At 42.4% G+C, this 15,470-nt stretch overlaps 1 protein-coding gene across 1 annotated transcript in view; it reads left to right on the plus strand.

Annotated features, from left to right (window-relative positions):
• The window catches only part of cfap74 (cilia and flagella associated protein 74), a 495,984-nt gene that overhangs the window by 68,161 nt on the left and 412,353 nt on the right, over nt 1–15,470 (plus strand). The window contains exon 7 of the mRNA XM_039755043.1: nt 12,565–12,735. Coding sequence (XP_039610977.1) covers nt 12,565–12,735 — 171 coding nt within the window. The remainder of the gene's footprint in view (nt 1–12,564; nt 12,736–15,470) is intronic.

Genomic DNA, 15,470 nt, shown 5'->3' on the forward strand with positions numbered 1-15,470 from the left:
CGGGAGAATCCCAGGCGTTCCCAGGCCAGCCGGGAGACATAGTCCCTCCAGCGTGTCCTGGGTCTTCCCCGGGGCCTCCTCCCGGTTGGACGTGCCCGGAACACCTCACCAGGGAGGCGTCCAGGAGGCATCCTGATCAGATGCCCGAGCCACCTCATCTGACTCCTCTCGATGCGGAGGAGCAGCGGCTCTACTCTGAGCCCCTCCCGGATGACTGAGCTTCTCACCCTATCTTTAAGGGAAAGCCCAGACACCCTGCGGAGGAAACTCATTTCAGCCGCTTGTATTCGCGATCTCGTTCTTTCGGTCACTACCCATAGCTCATGACCATAGGTGAGGGTAGGAGGTAGATCGACTGGTAAATTGAGAGCTTTGCCTTACGGCTCAGCTCCTTTTTCACCACGACAGACCGATGCAGAGCCCGCATCACTGCGGATGCCGCACCGATCCGCCTGTCGATCTCACGCTCCATTCTTCCCTCACTCGTGAACAAGACCCTGAGATACTTGAACTCCTCCACTTGGGGCAGGATCTCTCCCCCAACCCTGAGAGGGCACTCCACCCTTTTCCGGCTGAGGACCATGCTCTCGGATTTGGAGGTGCTGATTCTCATCCCAGCCGCTTCACACTCAGCTGCGAACCGATCCAGAGAGCTGAAGATCACGGCCTGATGAAGCAAACAGGACAACATCATCTGCAAAAGCAGTGACCCAATCCTGAGTCCACCAAACCGGACCCCTTCAACACCCTGGCTGCGCTTAGAAATTCTGTCCATAAAAGTTATGAACAGAATCGGTGACAAAGGGCAGCCCTGGCGGAGTCCAACTCTCACTGGAAGCGGGCTCGACTTACTGCGGCAATGCGGACCAAGCTCTGACACGGTTGTACAGAGACCGAACAGCTCTTATCAGGGGTCCGGTACCCCATACTCCCGAGCACCCCCACAGGATTCCCGAGGGACACGGTCGAATGCCTTTTCCAAGTCCACAAAACACATGTAGACCGGTCGGGCAAACTCCCATGCACCCTCCAGGACTCTGCTAAGGGTGAAGAGCTGGTCCACTGTTCCGCGACCAGGGCGAAAACCACACTGTTCCTCCTGAATCCGAGGTTCACTATCCGGCGGACCCTCCTCTCCAGAACCCCGAATAGACTTTTCCAGGGAGGCTGAGGAGTGTGATCCCTCTATAGTTGGAACACACCCTCCGGTCCCCCTTTTTAAAGAGGGGGACCACCACCCCGGTCTGCCAATCCAGAGGCACTGTCCCGATGTCCATGCGATGTTGCAGAGGCGTGTCAACCAAGACAGTCCTACAACATCCAGAGCCTTAAGGAACTCGGTATCTCATCCACCCCGGGCCCTGCCACCAAGGAGTTTTTGACCACCTCGGTGACTTCAGTCCCAGAGATGGGAGAGCCCACCTCAGAGTCCCCAGGCTCTGCTTCCTCATGGAAGGCATGTTAGTGGGATTGAGGAGGTCTTGAAGTACTCCTCCCACCGACCCTAGCGTCAGTGAGGTCAGCAGCGCACCATCCCCACTATATACGGTGTTGACACTGCACTGCTTCCCCCTCCTGAGACGCGGAAGGTGGACCAGAATCTCCTCGAAGCCGTCCGAAAGTCGTTCTCCATGGCCTCTCAAACTCCTCCCATGCCCGAGTTTTGCCTCAGCAACAACCGGCCGCGTTCGCTTGGCCTGCGGTACCTATCAGCTGCCTCCAGAGACCCACAGGACAAAAAGTCCTATAGGACTCCTTCTTCAGCTTGACGGCATCCCTCACGCGGTGTCCACCAGCGGGTTGGGGATTGCCGCCACGACAGGCACCGACCACCTTGCGGCCACAGCTCCGGTCAGCCGCCTCAACAATAGAGGCACGGAACATGGCCCATTCGGACTCAATGTCCCCACCTCCCTCGGGGCGTGGTTGAAGTTCTGCGGAGGTGGGAGTTGAAGCTACTTCTGACAGGGGACTCTGCCAGCCGTTCCCAGCAGACCCTCACAACACGTTTGGGCCTACCAGGTCTGACCGGCATCTTCCCCCACCATCGAAGCCAACTCACCACCAGGTGGTGATCAGTTGACAGCTCCGCCCCTCTCTTCACCCGAGTGTCCAAGACATATGGCCGCAAGTCCGACGACACGACCACAAAGTCGATCATCGACCTGAGGCCTAGGGTGTCCTGGTGCCAAGTGCACATATGAACACCCTTATGCTTGAACATGGTGTTCGTTATGGACAATCCGTGACGAGCACAGAAGTCCAATAACAAAACACCGCTCGGGTTCAGATCGGGGCCATTCCTCCCAATCACGCCCTTCCAGGTCTCACTGTCATTGCCCACGTGAGCATTGAAGTCTCCCAGCAAAACGAGGGAATCCCAGAAGGTATGCCCTCTAGCAACCCTCCAGAGACTCCAAAAGGGTGGATACTCCAAACTGCTGTTCGGGCGCATACGCACAAACAACAGTCAGGACCCTTCCCCACCCGAAGCGGAGGGAGGCCACCCTCTCGCCCACGGGGTAAACCCCAATGCACAGGCTCCAGTGGGGGCAATAAGTATGCCCACACCTGCTCGGCGCTCTCACGGGGCAACTCCAGAGTGGTAGAGAGTCCAGCCCCTCTCAAGGAGATTGGTTCCAGAGTCCAAGCTGTGCGTCGAGGTGAGTCCGACTATATCTAGCGGAACCTCTCGACCTCGCGCACTAGCTCAGGCTCCTTCCCTTCAGAGAGGTGACATTCCACGTCCCAAGAGCCAGTTTCTGTAGCCGAGGATCAGACCGCCAAGGTCCCCGCCTTCGGCCACCACCCAACTCACATTGCACCCAACCTCCTTGGCCCCTCCCATAGGTGGTGAGCCCATGGGGAGGAGGACCCACGTTACCTCTTCGGGCTGTGCCCGGCAGCCCCATGGGTGCAGGCCCGGCCACCAGGCGCTCGCCATCGAGCCCCCCCTCCAGGCCTGGCTCCAGAGGGGCCCGGTGACCAGCGTCGGGCAAGGGAAAACGTTGTCCAAGTTTTATTTTCATTGGAGGTTTATTGAACCGCTCTTTGTCTCATCCCTCACCCAGGACCAGTTTGCCTTGGGTGGCCCTACCAGGGGCATAAAGCCCCAGACAACATAGCTCCTAGGATCATTGGGACACGCAAACCCCTCCACCACGATAAGGTGACGGTTCAAGGAGTCCCTCCCTTTCAAAGATCCAAGAGGACACTGGGGAAAAAAAATCTCTCAATTAATCTATCAGAAAAGGAGTGGAAAATAGCAATGCAGAGAATTCACTCGAGCTCCATATGCGCAAAGCTTACAATTATTCAACTCAAAATTATATATCGAGCACATCTGTCTCGCCTGAAACTCTCCAAAATGTTTCCTGGGCATGATCCAACCTGCGAACTCTGCAATCAAGTCCCAGCCTCACTGGGTCACATGGTCTGGGCCTGCACCAAACTAACATCATTCTGGACCAAAATTTTTAATTACCTTTCAGACAGCCTTGGGGTCACAATCCCTCCTAACCCATTAACAGCTGTGTTTGGGGTTCTTCCAGATGGGTTTAAAGTGGAGAAGGACAAACAAACTGTGATTGCATTTACTACACTTTTGACACACAGACTTATTCTGCTAAACTGGAAGAATCCAAACTCTTCTCTTTTAAGTCAGTGGGAAACCGATGTTTTATACTATTTGAAATTGGGAAAAAAAATCAAATACTCAGGATCTGTACAGATTTTTTTCAAAACATGGCAGGATTTAATCAGTAATATTTTAAAATAAGCTCTTAAAGCACAGAGGAAGCAGTTATTTCTGTATTTCTTTTTCTTCTCCATTCATCTCTATTGACTTATCAAACTTATCAATTTAGGTATGTTTACAAGCCTTAAATTTTACTCCGTTTGCCTTGCTCTCTCTCTCTCTCTCTCTCTCGGGTGGGGTTTGACTTATTCTCAATTCTAATTTTTGTAAAAATTGATTGATTTGTACAGAATGATTGCAATAAAATTAAAAAGGAAGATTCCTGAAAGTGGAGATTTTTTTAGGGGGGAAAGTACAAATACTAATGTGTATGCTCCTAATATGAGAAGAGAGTGTTGACCTTTTTCAGTTTTGAGTTACTTGCTGTTGAACCTTGAAGATGAGAATGTTGTCTCCATCAGTGGTTACTTTAATTGCACTGCCAATTCAATTTTGGGTAGAAAATGGATAGGAGCCTAATAATAGCTTGGCTTCTTAGTTATGCAAAGTGTTTGAGATGAATGATTTAGTTGACTTTTGGTGGGTCTAACATCTTGGTGTTCTATTAAATAGTGGTCGTGGGTAAAGGGCTCTTCAAGCTATATTTCAGTGGCGCGGTTAAATAGGTTTGTCTGAAGATTTTACATCAGTCAATTATTAGAAGTTATTGCCATCTTTCCTTCGGTGTTCTTGGATCACAGTATTGTCTGTCTAATTTTCTTTCCATTTCTAGCTTCTTTGAATCCTTACTTGCACAGTGATAACAGTTTACTGAAGGACATTCAAAGTTTCTGAATCTTTTTGGAACAGATGGAGATAATTTAGAGCTTAGGGCAGTTTTGGAACTTTTCAAAAGCTGAAATTTACAATGCTGTGTCAGCAGTACACTGAGAAAGTTATTTAGAATTTTAAGCAACAAAGGCAGAGCAGAAGATAGACAGACATTTCATTGGTAGTGAATCCCCTTTTTGACAGGAAAATTTTTAAAATACTAAACATTATGAAGCAATCTTTAATAGACTTATTTAGTAAACATTTTAGTAATGTACTTGAGCACTTAAGGCTACATAGTGTTATTTTGGGTTTGAGACGAAAAGATTGCAGAGTAATTGATTGTTTGAAAAAGAGCACAGATGAGTATTGAGGGACCTGAGACTGTATAGGTGCTCTGGCACTGGACTTTACCAGAGTCTCTTTTTATCCAATACCACAGAAGATTCTTGTTAAAACAGAAGTGTGTCAAGGCTCTGGAAAATCGACTGCACACTGTAATGAACTGCATTGTCAAACAAGAAGACAACTGCTGTTTTCCTAATCAGTGCATATTGGACAATTTCTTTTTAGTAATGTGATCTAATTTTTGTTTCCAGGCTTTTGGATCTTCAGATAGGAATAGGGTAGAACATATGTACCTGCAGGTATTTGGCTTTGCTTCCTATTCCTATTTTGCGTCTATTAAACACATTCATTTATTCTACAATAAAGTTTTTAGAGATCTGAAGATTAATGGTGCTCTGATGTCCTCATTCTCAGTCACCAGGGGGATTCACAAGTGCTGGTCTAACAGGGATGCTATTTTCCCTTTCCATCGAGCCACTGCTGGAGAAGTTCAAATGATGACTTTTGGGCTTCAGCCATTGTTGTTTTTCCAAATCATTGCTTTAAAGTAGTCAACTATGCTGGTGATGTGATAGCTTTTTTGTCATCTTATGATTTTGAGTCCTTCAAACATGCTGTCTAAATGTTTGTGAAAGGATGTTGTTGGCAAAAATAAAATCGGTCAAAAGCAATGCTTTTTTTGATATGTGACTGGGATAACAAACCTCTCCTTGTTCTTGACTGGATCCTACATGAAACAAAGAAATGTTTACAGTGCATCCGGAAAGTATTCGCAGTGCATCACTTTTTCCACATTTTATGTTACAGCCTTATTCCAAAATGGATTAAATTCATTTTTTTCCTCAGAATTCTACACACAACACCCCATAATGACAACGTGAAAAAAGTTTACTTGAGTTTTTTGCAAATTTATTAAAGATAAAAAAATTGAGAAAGCACATGTACATAAGTATTCACAGCCTTTGCCATGAAGCTCAAAATTGAGCTCAGGTGCATCCTGTTTCCCCTGATCATCCTTGAGATGTTTCTGCAGCTTAGTTGGAGTCCACCTGTGGTAAATTCAGTTGATTGGACATGATTTGGAAAGGCACACACCTGTCTGTAGAAGGTACCACAGTTGACAGTTCATGTCAGAGCACAAAGCATGAAGTCAAAGGAATTGCCTGTAGACCTCCGAGACAAGATTGTCTCGAGGCACAAATATGGGGAAGGTTACAGAAATATTTCTGCTGCTTTGAAGGTCCCAATAAGCACAGTGGCCTCCATCATCCATAAGTGGAAGAAGTTCAAAACTATCAGGAATCTTCCTAGAGCTGGCCGGCCATCTAAACTGAGAGATCGGGGGAGAAGGGCCTTAGTCAGGGAGGTGACCAAGAACCCGATGGTCACTCTGTTAAAGCTCCAGAGGTCCTCTGTGGAGAGAAGAGAACCTTCCAGAAGGACAACCATCTCTGCAGCAATCCACCAATCAGGCCTGTATGGTAGAGTGGCCAGACGAAAGCCACTCCTTAGTAAAAGGCACATGGCAGCCCTCCTGGAGTTTGCCAAAAGGCACCTGAAGGACTCTCAGACCATGAGAAGCAAAATTCTGTGGTCTGGTGAGACAAAGATTGAATTCTTTGGTGTGAATGCCAGGCGTCACTTTTGGAGGAAACCAGGCACCGCTCATCACCAGGCCAATACCATCCCTACAGTGAAGTATGGTGGTGGCAGCATCATGCTCTGGGATGTTTTTCAGCGGCAGGAAATGGGAGACTAGTCAGGATAAAGGGAAAGATGACTGCAGCAATGTACAGAGACATCCTGGATGAAAAACTGCTCCAGAGCACACTCGGCCTCAGACTGGGACGACGGTTCATCTTTCAGCAGGACAACGACCCTAAGCACACAGCCAAGATATCAAAGGAGTGGCTTCAGGACAACTCTGTGAGTGTCCTTGAGTGGCCCAGCCAGAGCCCAGACTTGAATCCGATTGAACATCTCTGGAGAGATCTTAAAATGGCTGTGCACCGACGCTTCCCATCCAACCTGATGGAGCTTGAGAGTTTCTGCAAAGAGGAATGGGCGAAACTGGCCAAGGATAGGTGTGCCAAGCTTGTGGCATCATATTCAAAAAGACTTGAGGCTATAATTGCTGCCACACGTGCATCTACAAAGTATTGAGCAAGGGCTGTGAATACTTATGTACATGTGATTTCTCAGTTTTTTTATTTTTAAATTTGCAAAAACCTCAAGTAAACTTTTTTCACGTTGTCATCATGGGGTTTTTGTGTATAGAATTCTGAGGAAAAAAATGAATTTCATCCATTTTGGAATAAGGCTGTAAAATAACAAAATGTGGAAAAAGTGATGTGCTGTGAATACTTTCTGGATCCAACGCATCTACCTTGGGTTATACCACGGTGAAAATATTATTGTAAAAAAAGAACAGGGAAAGATGCAGTGATAAAAGTTCAGGATAAGGTTTAAAGAGTTGAGGTGGTTTGTGTATGATAATTCCAGCAGGGACAGGATCTTAATTTTTAATAATTTAATTTAATTTTTAATAATTTTAACCTTTAGTTGTTTTAGCACAAGCTAAGTTGTGCTCATCCGTCGGTTTCCTTTAAAAAAATATGTATGAAAAATAATGCTAAACTTCTCCTGAGATGGCATGCACTGGGTGTGTGCACTTGCACACTTTTCGGTAGCTGAGGGTGGCCCGAGGTTGGTTGATGCAAGAAATCATACGAGGGACATTCAAAAAGTTTTCACATTTTTGTTTTTTTTTTAAACTTTTAAGAATTTCAAAAACAAATTCCATCACTTTTCTACATAGTCATCTTCCTTTTCAATACAATTTTCCTAGTGTCATTTTTTAATGTTATGAGCAAAGAATTGATCTTCATTCCTCATGGCTATAGCCGGGTGTACGAAGTGCTCTGTATCCATCTTCTTAGTATGGCCAATTTTGATCATTGCAATCCACTCATAGACGACTCTGCGAGAGAGAACTTTATCCGCCTACTGAGCACACATGCGAAGATGAATTTGTGCTCCCGGCACACCTTCTGCCCACAAAAAGCATATGACATAAATTGCAACGAAGAGGAACAGCGTTCTAAGTTTTATAGACATCTTCACCACAGGGTGAAAACTCTTATATTAAACTGCAAGAGCAGTTGGCTTGCCAGACAGAACTAGTCACATGACACACTCAGACACAACCAATTACTATTCCTCCGGACTTCACCATTTCCAACAAAGATATAAAAATGTGGAAACTTTTTGAACGTCCCTCGTATGAAGGCATTCAGACTCGAGCATTCCTAACATTCTTGTATGACCCAGAGGGTTTTCCTTAGAGGGATCTTATCTTTATTCTTTTCCTAAATGGTGAGTAATCTATATAGTTACCTTCTTATTTTACATCCCTGTAAATAGATTATATATATATATATATATATATATATATATGTTATATATATACAGTGGTGTGAAAAACCTGATTTCTTATTCTTTTGCATGTTTGTCACACAAAATGTTTCTGATCATCAAACACATTTAACCATTAGTCAAATATAACACAATTAAACACAAAATGCAGTTTTTAAATGATGGTTTTTATTATTTAGGGAGAAAAAAAATCCAAACCTACATGGCCCTGTGTGAAAAAGTAATTGCCCCCTGAACCTAATAACTGGTTGGGCCACCCTTAGCAGCAATAACTGCAATCAAGTGTTTGCGATAGCTTGCAATGAGTCTTTTACAGCTCTGGAGGAATTTTGGCCCACTCATCTTTGCAGAATTGTTGTAATTCAGCTTTATTTGAGAGTTTTCTAGCATGAACCGCCTTTTTAAGGTCATGCCATAGCATCTCAATTGGATTCAGGTCAGGACTTTGACTAGGCCACTCCAAAGTCTTCATTTTGTTTTTCTTCATCCATTCAGAGGTGGATTTGCTGGTGTGTTTTGGGTCATTGTCCTGTTGCAGCACCCAAGATCGCTTCAGCTGGAGTTGACGAACAGATGGCCGGACATTCTCCTTCAGGATCTTTTGGTAGACAGTAGAATTCATGGTTCCATCTATCACAGCAAGCCTTCCAGGTCCTGAAGCAGCAAAACAACCCCAGACCATCACACTACCACCACCATATTTTACTGTTGGTATGATGTTCTTTTTCTGAAATGCTGTGTTCCTTTTACGCCAGATGTAACGGGACATTTGCCTTCCAAAAAGTTCAACTTTTGTCTCACCAGTCCACAAGGTATTTTCCCAAAAGTCTTGGCAAACATTGAGATGTTTCTTAGCAAAATTGAGACAAGCCCTAATGTTCTTTTTGCTTAACAGTGGTTTTGCGTCTTGGAAATCTGCCATGCAGGCCGTTTTTGCCCAGTCTCTTTCTTATGGTGGAGTCGTGAACACTGACCTTAATTGAGGCAAGTGAGGCCTGCAGTTCTTTAGACGTTGTCCTGGGGTCTTTGTGACCTCTCGGATGAGTCGCTCTCTGCGCTCTTGGGGTAATTTTGGTCGGCGGCCACTCCTGGGAAGGTTCACCACTGTTCCATGTTTTTGCCATTTGTGGATAATGGCTCTCACTGTGGTTCGCTGGATTCCCAAAGCTTTAGAAATGGCTTTATAACCTTTACCAGACTGATAGATCTCAATTACTTCTGTTCCCATTTGTTCCTGAATTTCTTTGGATCTTGGCATGATGTCTAGCTTTTGAGGTGCTTTTGGTCTACTTCTCTGTGTCAGGCAGCTCCTATTTAAGTGATTTTCTTCATTGAAAAAGGTGTGGCAGTAATCAGGCCTGGGGGTGGCTACGGAAATTGAACTCAGGTGTGATACACCACAGTTAGGTTATTTTTAACAAGGGGGCAATTACTTTTTCACACAGGGCCATGTATGTTTGGATTTTTTTTCTCCCTAAATAATAAAAACCATCATTTAAAACTGCATTTTGTGTTTACTTGTGTTATATTTGACTAATGGTTAAATGTGTTTGATGATCAGAAACATTTTGTGTGACAAATATGCAAAAGAATAAGAAATCAGGAAGGGGGCACATAGTTTTTCACACCACTGTGTGTGTGTGTATATATATATATATATATATATATATATATATATATATATATATATATATATATATATATATATATATATATATATATATATATATACTCAGCAAAAAAAGAAACGTCCCTTTTTCAGGACTGTGTATTTCAACAATAATGTTTTAAAAATCACTTTACAGATCTTCATTGTAAAGGGTTTAAACAATGTTTTCCATGCATGTTCAATTAACCATAATCAATTAATTAACATGCACCTGTGGAATGGTCGTTAAGACCTTAACAGCTTACAGAAAGTAGGCATTTAAGGTCACAGTTCTAAAAACGCAGGACACTAAAGAGACTTGTCTACCGACTGTGAAAAACACCCAAAGAAAGATGCCCAGGGTCCCTGCCCATCTGCGTGAACGTGCATTAGGCATGCTGCAGGGAGGCATGAGGACTGCTGATGTGGCTAGGGCAATAAATTGCCATGTCCGCACTGTGAGACGCCTAAGACAGCGCTACAGGGAGACAGGAAGGACAGCTGATCATCCTCGCAGTGGAAGAGCCCGGATGTCAATCCCATTGAGCACGTCTGGGACCTGTTGGATCGCAGGGTGAGGGCTAGGGCCATTCCCCCCAGAAATGTCCAGGAACTTGCAGGTGCCTTGGTGGAAGAGTGGGGTAACATCTCACAGCAAGAACTGACAAATCTGGTCCAGTCCATGAGGAGGAGATGCACTGCAGTACTTCAAGCAGCTGGTGGCCACACCAGATACTGACTGGTACTTTTGATTTTGAGCCTCCTTCATTCAGGGACACATTGTGAAACATTTTTAGTTTATGTCTTATGGTGTTGACTCTTTTAGTGTTCATACAAATATTTACACATTAAGTTTACTGAAAGTAAAAACAGTTGAAAGTCAGAGGACGTTTCGTTTTTTGCTGAATACTGTGTGTGTGTATATATATATATATATATATATATATATATATATATATATATATATATATATATACACACAGTATATATATACTGTGTACACAACTTAAGTTGAAAGCAGGAGGACCCACATATGAGATACTGTGCTGCTCAAATGAAAGTTACTTGATGTCCAAGCATCTCTTAAGGTTGAAGTTTTAAGCAGCTGCATTTCTAAAACAATAACGTGCTAAGTTTTCTCACAGTACACATAGTCCTTGACTAATGAAATATTGGTGGTTTCCAGCTTGGTAAGAAAAACTATAATTCACAGGCACAAGCTTTTTTGTGACTTAACCCTTGTTGTTCTAATGTGTATTCGGATATACTGTTTATTTTTTATACATGCTTATGATTCTCTTTGAATATATGCAAATCATCAACTTTAAGAATAGACTCTTCTTTATCTATTTATCTATCTATCTACAATATCTAAAAGAGTAGGTTCCACATCCAAACTAAATAAATGCCTGCTCTTACACCCTCATTATGGAAAATAGGAATGTTGGAATGCCAGTCTGGACATGAACCTTGATAGTTAAAACTGAGAAGGCCTCAATCAGTCAGATGAGTCTTCTTTAGTAGAATGGGAAAGGGAAAAGGATAAAAGAGCACAAGTGGAAAATAAATTAGGTTCACAGATATAGGTTGGATAAGGGGTAAACTCTCAGTGATATAATGCTAAATTGAATGCAGGCTCCTCTCTGTTAGAACCTTTCACAGACTAGAATGGTTTGGTGGTGAGGAGGCAAGTGGAACATTAAGGAGTTTTAAAAGTCAAAACACTATTCATTTTCACAATAGCCAGTTAAGAAAGGAATGACAGAAACAGAGAAAATATGTCAGAAATAGCCTTTAAAGATACATTGTGAACATTTCCACGGACACAGACAGGCAGACACGTTAATGTCACCCACAAACACGCATTTATTTTCCATTACTTTTTACAGTTCTGCTCACCAACCCCCAATATCCCTCAGTCCAGGCCAATCCAATGCCTTCTCTTTCTTCTTCTCTCTTTTCTTCACTATTTTCTTTGGGCCGCCTCCTCCAGACCTTGTCACTCTTCCACCCGACTCTTGTCATCGACTGGAGGGAGGGGGCCCCTTTAAATAAGCACCCGGATGTGCTCCAGGTGTGTTCCCGGTGATCTCCCACCGACACGCCCCAGTGTGGCGGAAGTGCCGGCTGTCTCTCCAGAAGCACTCCGGGTGTCCTTATTTTCTCTTCCCCCCAGCACTTCCTGGTGTGGCGGAAGTGCTGAGGTCTAGGGTCTTCCAGGTATTGGGGTCCCCCTGGCGGTAACCCCGGGTCCCTACAGGGTCGAGCTTCCCCGCTCTTTACCCTAGGCCTCCAGGGCTGTTGCCCCCTCGAGGTCTGGAGTAGGCACCAGACCTCCTCCTGTCTTCTCAGGCGTCCCGGCTGGGTACCACCTCCATCCAGCTGTGACAACATATATTCAATCATTTGTCGTTATTATTAGAGTATCACAATTCATTTTTTTTTCTTTAGTTTATTCCAATGTCAGATAACTAATCATTTTCCTAGACAGGATTGATTAACCAATTAATTATTTGTTACATTTAATAATAAAACTTTTCTTCTTAGTGTGTCTTTTTACATTTTAGCAAGATGTGTTAATATCTCACAAATCATTTCTTAATGTTATGATTCTGCATCTGTCCAGGATGGAGCAATGTGAACTGGAAGTCCAGCAAAGGAAGTTTAAACATGTACTGCAGGAAGTGCAGTTAAATGAGGAAATAATTGAGAGGCAGAGGAACTGGGAGGCCACACAAAGGCTTCAGAGAGAGGAAGCAGCTCAAATCAGGAAGCTTCGGTCTCAGAAGAACATTAGGTAAGTGAATGAATATTGAATTATTCTTAAGTAGCATTGCCCAGGAAAATGTCTATCTAACTCTATGAATTTCTCGGCCAACATAAAGATTTTTTTTAAGAAAGCTCAGATATTGATACATACAGTATCTGATTTGGTTTGAGAGTATTGTTATTAAGTATGTATGTATGTAGAATGTTGGTGAGCTGAAGCCTATTCCAACACCACAGAGAGTATAGGGTACACACATGCATACCCAATCTCACTCATATTTGAGCTAGTTAAGAGTTACCAGTCCACCTACCATGCTTGGATATCTGGGAAAACTAAACTACACAGAAGTAAAATCATTCAGACAATGAAATAATGTGCAAATTCCTCTCAGACAATGACCAGGATGCCTGGACCTGTGAGATAGCTGTAACCATTTGTTGTAACTGTTATTAATCTGTGATAGATTAACTTCCCTTGCTGTGGTGGTTCCCACATTTTTGGTTTGTTGCTTTATTGCCATGTCACAAAGACTGTTATATTTTTGCTCCACCAAAAATCTACCAATGCTGCTACCTCCAACAAAATGCATCTTTACATCTAAAAACAGTCCCTTGTCCCTCCAATGAAATTCCATCCTCATCACTACTTCCGGCACCAAAATCCCATTTCAACCTCCAACACAAAACAGGAAAACTGCATGCTGATGGCATCTGAATGAGGTGCAACAGCTGCCAAACATTTTTTTTGTTTTTTAACAATAAAGGCAGTTATTTTGGCTAGCATTTTGCTACCAGCTTAGAATCTTTAGAATTTGGAAGTAACCCATTCATCTTTATTTCATGGTACACATCTGTCTATGATAATAAAAAAATCTGGGGAGACGAGACGTGACTTTCAGAGAGACATTTTAGAGTGAAGTCTCGTGAGACAGAGAATTTTTACATGAGATTCTTTCAAGTCACGCCATACTTACAACCTTTGGAAGCAAGTCCCGCGAGATGGTGACTTTTGTGATTAGATTCTTTCAAGTCACGCCCTACTTACAATCATTTTCAAACAAGACCACGGTCATCTAACCTCAGTCATGTGAATGCTTTTGTCAGACACACTTCCTGCACTCTCAGCCCTTATAAATTTTATCAGGACAATAATCTGATACGTTTTAGATGACATATCAACGACTAAGCGAAGAAGAAAGAGCATGGACAAACTTTCAAAAAAGTTGGTTTATTTATTAGAGAGAAAGAAACAATATTCATTCATGGGCGGTTATATGTTGCATTGTCACAATGTAAGTCCAAACATGGGATCAAAATTCAATGCGATCTTAAAGAAAAGTTAATTCCAAATATTGTTTTTACTGAAGTTTTAAAGTAAAAATGAAAATAATGCATATGTAACAATTCCCATGAAAATAACAATCTCTTTAAATTATATATCTGGTTAACCAAACCTGGGGGTGGGCTAAGTCCCCTAGTAATAATAATAATAATAATTACATTATTTATTCATTTAGGTGACGCCTCTATTCTAGGCAACTTACAACATCTATGTTACAATTGGTTACATTTCTTTTGGTTTTCCAGTTGGAACAGAGGCAGGTCAAGTGACTTTCCCATGGTTACATAGTGTCAGTAGAAGGATTTGTACCCAAAACCTCAGAGTTTAAAGTCTTTTAATTATATGTTTTTAATACTTTGTTATTGATTAGAAAATGTTTTAATATATGGGACATTTTTCTGTTCTTTAAAATTAGAGTTCTTTAAATAGTATATTGTGAATTTAAATATTCAATTTTGTTGTTATTTTTTATGGATATTCTACAATGATTCCACCATGTTTAAACACACTAGTAGTAAATTTCAAAATCGAAAATGCTTCTTATGCAAGTGTTAACAAATACTGTCATAAGAAAAAATGTACAGTAAGCAGTTTCACTGTATTTTTTATTTTTATAATATTTATTTGAAGAAAATAACATTCCATACAGTACAATCAAATCAAACTTAACAATGCAGAATTCAACCTACACCCGAGAGAAAGACAGGAGAGCTAGCAACATGGGCAAAAATTTAAAAACAACAAAGAAAGGATAATGTTCTTTTCCCCAATATAAATGCTTATTCTAAAATTGTATTAATTAGACCTTGCCATATTTTTAAAACGTTTTGAACAGTAACAGAAATTCCTTACTGGAAAAGAAGTCAAGATATATAAAAAGTAAATGGATAGATCACCATATAACACTCACACAGTCGAGAGTTGATGCTAGTAGAAAAGGAAGGGCACAAGCACTCATAAGTAAGAAAGCATTCATTTTAAGTTCAGATAGGCGGCTTACTTCAGAGCAACTAGCAAATTCAGTAGCATTAGCGTTGAAGCACCACTTAGGCAGAAGAGGTTGCAGGAGCAGACGACAATAAGAAATTAACTAGCAGTGGATATTCAGTAACCAAGTTTTTCTTAGGAATAAGTGTGTTTAAAAAAAAAATGACTAGTTTGAACAGTTCATAGCAGTCAGGAAAATAGAGCAATACAGTTCATTCAATAATTTGAAGGAATATAAAAATGGTGTGAGTGGGGAGCTTTTAAGTAAGCAATAAGTGGGGTGCAAGTTTAGGAGAACAGACAAAGAAAAATTATCCTCATAGAAAGACAAACATTAGGCAGTCAACGGTGAGAATATAACAGGAGCTTAAAGGGGAGTTCTTTAATCTACTATTTTGGCTGAAATGTTTTAGTTTTACCATTTAAGTTAAATC

The sequence above is a fragment of the Polypterus senegalus genome, chromosome 6, assembly GCF_016835505.1.
Source record: "Polypterus senegalus isolate Bchr_013 chromosome 6, ASM1683550v1, whole genome shotgun sequence".
NCBI lineage: Eukaryota > Metazoa > Chordata > Cladistia > Polypteriformes > Polypteridae > Polypterus > Polypterus senegalus.